We start from the raw sequence: 11,082 nt of genomic DNA, 5'->3' as shown, positions 1-11,082 counted from the left end.
GTCCCAAGCTCAACAAAATTGTTTACAAGTCTCATTATTGTCCATCTGCTCGGAGGATTACCGCCAAACGTGCGTCTATGCTCTCTTTGAACCGAAACTACGGACTCCAGTGCGTGATAGCGGCGGACTATCCAAATTCTTGTTTCAGTGTCCCAGTTATCCATTTTTGTTAAATGTAAAAGTCAATCTGCAAAATAAAAAAAAAAACATAACCAGATTCATTAAATAGAAAAAAAGTTATTTAATTTTTTTTGGTAGCGTCTTTCACTGAAATGTTATTTGCAGTATAATAGGGGTCTATGAAGATTATGGCGATGAAAATCGCACATCTAGAATAGCCACAACTGCAATGACCATAACGGTGCAAGGTATAGGTGGGGAACCTTGGTCCCACCCGTTAGCTTATTTTTTGGTTAGAGGCTCATGTAAAGGGGATGTCCTCAAGAAATATATTCTGGAAGCCATTACCCAACTTCAAAATATATGGCTAGTTCCTTGCCATTTTGTTTGTGACTAGGGTACCAATTTTCAAAATTTAGGTAATTTGTTAGGTGTTTCAATGTCACGGCCTTTTTTCAACGTTAATGGTAAGAAAATATGTTTTTTTTACGATAGTTCCCATTTATTAAAATGTAGTCGAAACTGTTTACAAAATATGATGAATAAAGTTGATTTTAAAAATAGTGTGCGTATGTTGGTCAGATATAGTCCATTTTTATAAACAGGACTCTAAATCGAGTTATCGGTGTGCGCATAAATTAACCGATGCTCATATTTACCCCAATACCTTTCAAAAAATGAAAGTTAAATTCGCGTCTCAAGTGTTAAGTAATACGGTGGCTTCAGGTATGCTTTCTCTTTACAGCTCGGGAGCCTTAAGCTCAAATAGTATGAGCTTTATTAATACCGCGGATTTCGTTTCTTTTTTCAATAAGTTATTCGATATCTTTAATAGTAGTTTCACTGAGGCCATTGTACCCACTAAAAAAGTTTTTATAAGTTCTCCAGAGCAAAACCAGATGAGGCAGAAAAAGTTTTAAAAACCATTCGGGTCGAAGATGAGTTAGGAAACAACACAACACATAATTTCAATATTATCAAAGTGTGGTTAATTAATATTAATCGTTTAAGTCATGTTCTCTAGTTTATTTAGGAAGTCATGGGGTTTACGTTACGTAAATGTCGTAACTAAAGGTAACTGTGAGCTGCCTTAAGAACCCGAAGCCACAGGTATTTCAGAACATAGCCGTAATGTTCTTCTTAATGTGTGCAATGATTCCGTTTTAAGTGACCTTTCTTGGCAGGATTTCCAGAGTTTACCACGGCCCGAACACTCCATTGTTAGATCCATTACTTTAGATAGTACTTTAGAATTTAACTTTTTAAAGGAAAATGCTTTTAATTATTGTGTGGAAATAGAGAATTGGGTGTTTTATTTAAAATGCCCAAAAAATTGCTTTTTTTCTGATCTTGCTACAATGAAAAATGTCATAAAAAAACGGTAATTTTGAGGCGCTCTCACACTGGAATAAGTTAAATATCCCTTTATTCCTGGTATAGCCTCTCTGAACAAAACCGCTCTAGTGAAGAAATTTTTTACGCCGTCCATAATAGGACTATTCAATCATCGACAGGTTATAAATCCGAGGACGTATTTTTCAACTGTGAAAAATATCTCGACATCAAGGATATTCTTCAGCATATACAAGGGAAGCTATTAAGTTATGGAAAGAAAAACAGAAATTTTTACAGTAAAACCGATTTCAGAAATAAACTCGGATCAAAATATAACAGACACAAAGTGAAGGAAGATCGCGCGGACACGATTCTAACAGTGAGAGGGGAAATAATTAAAAAGGGCGGCATTAGAAAACAGCATATCATGCGACTAATAGAAATAGGATTTATTAACTTTTTTATATTATCATTAGAATTTTTTGATAACATTTCTGATTTAAAGGGACAAAAATCGATTTGACCGAAACCGATGCAGTTTTTATTTATAAAAATTCATAAGTCCTTTACCACGTTGGAAATCTTACTACAATTTAAGCGCCTTATGAAAACATTATGAAGTCGCCACAACTCAATCTCAACAAGAAAATATATTAATAAATAAAATAGAAATTCTTAGAAACCAACCTTTACCGACCGAAACGTGTTATAAACTTTTTAGGCTCAATTTTAAAATATGTAACAGGAACATGAGATCACGATGACCTTGTAGAAATGAAGGCAGGACTCAACCATCTTATAGATAATAACAATCAACAAAGAAAAATAAATTCTGAATTTGCAAAAAATTTGGAAACTTTAGACCGTAATCCAAAACTGAAGAATTAATTATTACAGAAGCCTATAAAGAATTAGAAGCGATTACAAACACAATTAATTTCCAAAAAACAGGGAATTTCTTTTCTGGTACTCTTAATAGAAAAGAAATAAAAGAAATGATTAAGAACGAATCATATGATATTCCAATAATGTATATATTAGAATATTCTGATATACATGTTTGCACTTTTTTACAATGCAATTATTACAATTTATAAATACCCAAATATATCGAATAAATGTAAAATGTATTTAATTCCTTTAGCATTTAAGCATGAAAAATATGACCTTAAACGAAAAATCTCTAAATGTAACAAAGAAATCACAAAATTTGTCAAGTTTTAAAAATTATGTCGGAGAAAATATTTGCAAACAAGAAAATGAAGATAAATGTACAATACCCTTGTATTTAAAACAAAATGCTCAATGTAATATCATTCAGGAAAATAATTCTCCATTGCAAATTTTAGACCATAGAAATATTACAATGGAAATGAACACACGTGTAATGGACTTAAAATAAGCGGTCCACATATAATTCAATACAGTTTTAGCACTACTATCGACAATAAAACACGAGCAAGAAATAAAAGATGTAATACATGTTCACCAAAACGAAAATGTAAAAGTATTAGGCATTTTAACTTCCCAGTCTAATTATAAGTTTACCAACATACAATAAATGTATAGATTTACTATACCAATCGAAGAATACCCTTTAAAATTTACATTGTATGCAATTCTTATAATCATAACATTATGTTTAGTGATTTTTTTATGTTTAAAAGTCTATATGTATCCACAGTTCCAAAAAATTTCAAACGCCGCAAAAATTAAAAAGATGCACTTGAAATTCAATTAAACCAACTATAAGCGTAAATATTTCCGCATGAGGATATTTCACTTTAACAGAGGGGAGAGTTAAGGAACGTATTCCTTATGATAGTATCTTATCAAAATATTCTAAACAAACACACATCAAAAGAACCTTATATTTCATTAAACACAACACAACAAAATTAAAGAAAATTAATCAAAACAACCTTACTCTTGTAACAATATAAGTGCACTATAAGTACAACAAACAATAACAACCAAAATAGATATTTACTAGTAAATAACTAGCATCTCAATAGTGTATAGTAAGCAGCACTAAGATTTATGTAACAAATCCAAACAAAATGATGGAATAAGAGATACGATAATCAAAACATTTTTACTATGTAAGCGAATACTCTCTTTGGTATAAAAAGCATAGTAGTCAGTAAGGAAAAACGATCAACAAAAGGGAATCTAAATAAAAATAGAGTTTCTTTACTCAACCGTAACACACTGCTTGCTCTTATCTCCCTAATGTCAACCTAACTTTCACGCAGTATCAATTGTTTACTACGAACGGGACTCTGACGACCGAGTAAAGGCGGTATAACCTTAGCACCTGCGAGGAGAAATTCCTACGCCTAGAAGCGAAACCGGCATCCCCGGAGCTAGGCTCGGATGCAGAAGGCTATTCACCTACTCAACTTAAACCCTCTGATTACCGAAACCGAAGTAAACAAAGACAAGATTAAGAACGATACATTGATGATGACCTTCAGCATGAAAAATGGATTGCGAATAGGAATTTGGAATGTACGTTAAAAAAAACCTAGGAATTACGGGAAAATATATATATATAATGAGAAACAGAAGTTGAAGCTATTAAACAAATTTCGTTGTATCATATTAGAGAACGTATGCATTCGGGCATACAAGAAACATATGCATGTATAATAACCTTAGAAATAAAATTTATTATCCGAAATTACGAGAGTTAAAACAAATAGTAATTAACCAGTGCGAAACAAGTCAAGAAGTAAAATATGATAGGAGACCTATTAAACAAAAATTTTTTCATACAGAAACATCTACGAAGAATAATGATTTAATTTTAAATAAATAAATTAAACCAAAGAAAATAGCAGCTGCCAATGAATTTAATGCTACAAGAAGTAGGGAATTTCTAAAAAATGAAAATATAGAACTCCATTTAACCAAACCCGACAGTCAAACAGGTAATGCAGACACTGAAAACTCCATAATACAATTGCAGAAAAATTTAGAATCTATATATATAAAAGAAAGTGACGTTAGTTACTACGCTTATAACTGGAGAACGCCTGGTGATTACCACCAATTCGGACAGGTCTCCGCCCAAACAAGGAGAACACTTACGAAAATTCTGGGAAATTTTCCGAAAAAAAATGTGAAGAAAATAAATTTTCAAATACGATTTTAAAAAGGAAATAAAAACGAATATGATTTTAAATGATGTATTGCCAGTAGATGGCGTTGTATGCATCAACTTTTGACAGCTGCATGCATATGCACAGTTGGCAACCCACGGAAGATGCAATGACATATGTCTTGCTTGAGTTTAGTAACATAAATATCGGCATTTTCTTAAGCTTTTGTCGGCTTTCGTTAATTATTGTAATTCAATTTGATTTAATACATTATTTTGAAACGATATATTAGCCGTGTTTTATTGGTAATTTTATGTTCACGGCTATTGTGAAAATTGCAAGCGAAAAGTGATTTCATAGAGGTGAGTTCAGTTTGATGAAATGCTCATTGTAAATGGTTATGGTCTTTGTTATTGCGTGCTCATCGATAATCAACCCAAATGTTAATTTCGGGTTGTTTAATTATTTTTTAGGTGGAATATTTTGAAAATCAATTCGAGTTCGCTGTTCATTTCATTCTGATTGATCATATTGGTGTGGAATTTTATTTTCAAACGGTAAGTTGCCAAGTTTATTTTGTGAGGTTATGACATTTGAACACATGTTTTGTGTGTTCATTTCTCAGGGTAATTCAGAATGCCACGAGCCGAAATATCTAATCTTTCTCATCGAATGCGAAATGCAAATAGAGTTCGTAATATTGCCTTTCAATTGACGACGGATGAACATGAAATCGCACGAGAACAGTGCCGTGTTAGTATGGCCCGATTTCGTGAATCACAAACACAAGAAGAAAGACAGGCGGAAAATGAAACGGTTTACTTAACAATAAGAAATCGTCGGGCAAATAAAACAACTCAACAACGTGATAATCTAAATCAACGCATAAGAAGAAGTGCTTTAAGTGTTGATTTGGATCGATTGCAGAATTGACTACAGCTCGCATCCTTCCGTTAAAATTCACCCAATGTAGGTTGTGCGCAACCATTGCGGTGCATTGCATACAACGGCAAGCAGATATTATAAATGAACGCGGATTCAATCCGACATTCAAGGTAATAAATTAACCGATCATTTTCTTTTGATGCACAAAAAATATTGAATCTAATTTCGTAATTGACTCTACAGATCCTAGGCCAAATTCACCATCGAATTGGATCATTGCTACCACTTGAAGGCGCACAACATAAATTCCTTCAAATTTACTTCATGGGCAATGTGGAACATCAACTTGATCAGTGCCAAACAATCAATACAAAAATGAGAAGAGGAATTCTTCGCGATTTGCAGCAGCTGCTTCATGAACATCATGCATTGGTTCGGTTATTCAAAACTGCGTTGGATCGCATGCCAAATGATGACTATAAAGTCGTGATCAGAGCGGATAAACGACCTGCTGGAATGCACGAACGCCAATTTAACGCTCCAACAATAGATGAGGTTGCAGTTGTGATTGTCGGCGAAAGCCGGGAATCACGCGATATTGTACTCACACGTCGGGACTCTGGGCAATTGCAACGAATATCCGAAACTCATCGTTCATACGATGCATTGCAATACCCACTGATGTTTTGGCAAGGAGACGATGGATATTATATCAACATCAATATGATAAATCCATCGACCGGTAAGAATAGATATCATAATAATTTTCATTTCAATATGACACTAATATCACTGATATCATTTTAGGTGAGGAAACTACCAGGAAGGTCAGCGGAATGACTTTTTACGCGTATCGTTTGATGATTCGCCAAAATGTTGACAACTATTTTCTTCGATTTCGCCGATGGTTTCAGCAGTTTTGTGTCGATATGTATGCCAAAATAGAAGCGGAGTGCCTCCTTTTTATCACTTTAAATCAAACTAAACTACGTACGGAGCAGTACATTCATTTACGCGATGCAATTAGCACCGAAGGAAATGCATCTGATTTTGGCGACGTTCGTTGGCAGCTCACGTCATATGCATGAATATACGTGCAATGACATATGTACGTCATTACGGCCGTCCAGACCTGTTCATCACCTTCACGTGCAATTCTAATAGAATTGTTCTTGGATAGAAATTGTTCAACTGCTGCTTCCTGGCCAAACATCAAGTGATCGGCACGATATCACCGCACGTGTATTCAGGCAAAAAATCCGGTCGCTCATGCACTATTTTGTTAGGCATCGTGTCTTTGGGGTTGGATGTATTCCATTGAATGGCAAAAAAGAGGCTTAACGCATGCGCACATTCTCATTTGGTTAGTCGAAAGAATACAGTCAGACCAAATTAATGACATCATATTTGCCGAGATTCCTGTTAACGAAACCGATCCAGACCTGCATGATGTCGTAAATACAAACATGATTCATGGACCGTGTGGCGCCATTAACCCACAATCACCGTGCATGGTGGACGGCAAGTGTTCCAAGCGTTATCCATAAAATTTGACTGTTGATACCATCACTGGCAAAGATGGTTATCCACTGTATCGACGTCGATCTTCTGATGATGGCGGAAGAACAATCACAGTCGAAGTAAAAGGAAATAATTTCGTGGTCGACAACTCTTGGGTTGTTCCGTATTCGCCACTTCTTTCCAAAACATTCAGGGCGCCTTGTAACATGGAGTATTCCAATTCAGTGAAGTCCATCAAGTGCATCTGCAAATATGTCACGAAGGGCAGTGACATGGCGGCTTTTGGTCTTCTCCTGACCCCAATGATGAAATCACGCGCTATCAAAGTGGTTGATTCGTATGTTGCAATCAGGCGATTTGGCGTATATTCTCATTTCCTATTCATGAACGCTATCCGAGTGTTACACATTTGGCAGTGCATCTGGAGAACGGTCAACGAGTTTATTTCACCCCAGCAAATGCCGCTCAACGTGCTCAAAACCCACCAGCGACAACATTGACCAGTTTGTTCTCGATTTGCCAAAGTGATCCGTTTGCACGTGCGTTACTTTACTCAGAGATGCCGCTTTATTACACTTGGAATGCTTCATTGAAGAAATTTCAACGTCGAAAGCAAGGTAATCTATTTCCTGGTCATCCGGATGTGCGTTCTACTAAAGCTCTTGGCCGTATTTATACAGTTCATCCGAAAAAAGATGAATGCTTTTACTTACGACTATTGCTGGTGAATTTTCGTGGAACGACATCATTTGAATCACTTCGAACTATCAATGGTGTAGTCAGGAGCTCAATTTGCTGGAAAACGATACGCATTAGGACACGACAATAGCTGAAGCAACTGTTTCCGCATCTTCAAATCAGATATGCACATTATTTGCGATCATTATTTCCACATGTTTTCCATCGAATCCACGTGAATTGTGGGAGAAGTACAAGGATGACATGTCAGAAGACATTTTGCATCGAGTTCGTGTCCATTCAGAGAATCGGCATCTTGATATGAATGAAGAGATGCACAACCAGGCTTTGGTTTTGATAGAAGACATGTGTTACCTCATGTGCGGCAGTTTGTTAGCCAGGTTAGGAATGCCGTCGCCTAATCGTGGAGTAAACGACACTTTCGAACGAGAATTGCAGCGTGATCGTGAATACGACACAAATGCATTAAGCCAATTGGTTCGAACGAATGTACCATTGTTGAATCCTCAACAAAAAGAAGTGTACGATACGGTGATGAAGGCAATTGACGAGTGTCGGCATGATTTTCCTTGATGCGCCTGGTGGAACTGGAAAGACATTCCTCATATCATTGATTTTGGCTGCAGTTCATGCAAGATCAGAAATTGCTGTAGCAGTTGCTTCTTCTGGAATAGCGGTAACGATGTTGGAAGGTTGCCGAACCGCTCATTCTGCAATAAAATTGCCATTAAACCTGCAAGCGGTTGAAGAACCGACATGTAACATAGCGAAACATTCAGCAATGGCCAAAGTTTCGGTAGCAAGCAAAATCATTATCTGGGACGAATGCACAACGTCGCACAAACGCGCGTTAGAAGCTCTGAATCGCACTATGAAAGATCTGCGTAATGACGCAAGACATTTTGGGGGTGCATTGATTTTACTCTCAGGCAATTTCCGGCAAACACTACCAGTAATACCACGATCGACCGCTGCCGAAGAGACCAATACTTGCCTGAAATCATCACCATTGTGGCGTTATGTGTGGAAAATTCAGCTGACGACAAACATGCGAGTTGCATTACTAAACGATGCATCTGCCGAACTGTTCTCTAATCCACTGCTAACTATCGGTAATGGTCGTGTTCCTGCCGACGCATCGAATGGATTCATTTCGTTCCCGCCAAATTTTTGCAATTTCGTCTCAACGAAAGAGGAGCTCATCAACAAAGTGTTTCTGAACATCATTGCTAACCACAAAAACTACGATTGGTTGAGTGAAAGAGTAATTTTAGCAGCGAAGAACAAGGATGTGGACTGTGTAGCAAACGAAGATGAAGCAACCAACTACCCAACTGAGTTCTTGAATTCATTGGATGTGCCTGGCTTGCCACCGCACAATTTACAATTGAAGGTTGGTTCAGTCGTCATCATACTTCACAATCTCAACCCACCAAAATTATGCAACGGAACGCGTTTAGCGGTCACAAAACTCATGGCCAATGTGATTCACGCGWGACTACTAAAAGGAAAATTCAAAGGTGAGGAAGTTCTCATTCCGAGAATTGCAATGATCCCAACCGATATGCCATTCGAGTTTAAGCGAATCCAATTTTCAATTCGTCTCGCATTCGCCATGACAATTAATAAATCACAAGGCCAGGCATTGAGTGTTTGTGGCCTGAATCTGGAAAATGCATGTTTTTCACACGGACAACTGTACATCGCATGTTTCCATGTCGGAAAACCATCTGCTTTGATCGTTTTCGCACCTGACAACAAAGCGAAAAATATCGTTTATCACAGAGTGCCTCAATGAAATTACCTAAAATAATTTATATGGCAAAACAACGTTTGCCGGGTCAGCTAGTATTATATAAATGAAATAAAAATTTATCAGTTAAGCAGCTAATACAAAAAGCTATTAGGAATTATAATGATAGATTTCATCCTACAATTAAATTCACACACAACATAACATTTAGGTACATAACAATAAAGTAGATAAAAAGATAGTAAGAAAAAATTTAGAACAGCAAAAAGAAAACAATCCACAAACTGAATAGGAACAGGGAAGACTATACAGAACAAAGGATGGAAAGATTTATAAAAAGTTATAAAGCAGTTAAGCACAAGGAACAGAACAAATATAGAAAACAAAATTTAGAAAAATCCATACTAGCAATATATAAAGACCTTTAACATTAACAGATTTCGATAATGTTGACGGTAATAATTTTAATGAAACAACATTGTGACGGGACAATGGCTTTGACAGAAATAAAGGAAAATGGATTCATAGATTTACAGATTAGAGATCAGGCAATATCAAAAGATAACGATATAGTACTACAATGATTGACGCTCAGCAATTAGAATATATTATGAAGCTATGACCGATAATATAATTTTGATGAAGTTAGAGAATAAATAAGAGAGGATTGATTAATGCAATTGGCAGTATGTCAAAATGGCTTTTTGGAAAAATGGACGAAGATGACAAAATGTACAAACAGAGAACGTATAATATAGAGAAGGTTCAACTACGGACAAGCGTGTGAATTGTCAAAAGCCATGAATTTTCTATTAGTGGATTTCACCACTTTTATCTCGGCAGGAGAAATTTTAACAGAAAGGAGTGAACAGAGCTGAGAATTCAATGAGAATTATGCTCTGAAATATACATTGCTTTTACAGGCGACTGTTGGCCTTTTGGCTTATATTTTTACACGTTTACATGCTATCATATCAATTGATATGAATATAATTTTGCGAATTTTTGTGAATTCATGCAAAATTGATAAAATTATCTTTAATTTATGCAATTCTCCAAGCAATATTTGTAGTTAATGGGCATATTAAATATTTCTTATCTTTGATAATTTCATATAATTTCATATGTGATATATCATCATAATATCCTAAGAAAACTTAATATATTACAACAAAAATATATAAGTTAACGATGACATAGTCGATTTAATGCAGATTTTATTTTAAACTTTTATAAATTACTCCACGATCAACCAACCCAATATTTTACCAGATGCACTGATTGCCGCATTACGGGTTGAGTGTTATTCGCAAGGCTATGCAACAACTATTTCCCACTTCCCTTAGTGCTGTATTACGGTTTGAGTCTTTACCGATTGCCGCATTTCGGTTTGAAGTCTTAATCCATTATCCGCTAGTGGAGCGCAAATGTACTTCATTGGAACACGACATCGTTGTTGCTATGCTCGAGTATAAAATGGAGCAGCGCACACCCGAGGAGCTGTGCTTGTTGTTGTGATAACGCATGCGCTGAGTGATAATGATGATCATTATTGAGTAAAAGATCAAGCAGGATGGAGTCATGTGTAGAAGTTCACGCAAGTGAGGAAAGTTTTCTGATCGCCATTCACTTGGGAGTGGCCAGAAACGATTCTTTTACATATGA

The 11,082-nt window shown here is 36.0% G+C and overlaps 2 protein-coding genes across 2 annotated transcripts in view; both read left to right on the top strand.

The window, feature by feature from the left end:
• Positions 1-5,286: 5,286 nt before the first annotated feature.
• LOC108978200 lies at positions 5,287-6,576 on the top strand. Its single transcript, XM_018948356.1, has 4 exons — positions 5,287-5,312; positions 5,533-5,614; positions 5,688-6,186; positions 6,252-6,576. Exons 1-4 carry the CDS (start codon positions 5,287-5,289, stop codon positions 6,530-6,532), a joined length of 888 nt encoding a protein of 295 aa, XP_018803901.1. The 3' UTR covers positions 6,533-6,576.
• Positions 6,577-8,346: 1,770 nt separating this feature from the next.
• The window catches only part of LOC108978199, a 5,841-nt gene continuing 3,105 nt past the window's right edge, over positions 8,347-11,082 (top strand). The window contains exon 1 of the mRNA XM_018948355.1: positions 8,347-9,184. Coding sequence (XP_018803900.1) covers positions 8,347-9,184 — 838 coding nt within the window. The remainder of the gene's footprint in view (positions 9,185-11,082) is intronic.

Source organism: Bactrocera latifrons, unplaced genomic scaffold (genome assembly GCF_001853355.1).
Source record: "Bactrocera latifrons isolate USDA-ARS-PBARC rearing strain unplaced genomic scaffold, ASM185335v1 scaffold_1195, whole genome shotgun sequence".
In the NCBI taxonomy this organism is placed as follows: domain Eukaryota; kingdom Metazoa; phylum Arthropoda; class Insecta; order Diptera; family Tephritidae; genus Bactrocera; species Bactrocera latifrons.
This window is presented reverse-complemented; position numbering and strand designations above follow the sequence as displayed.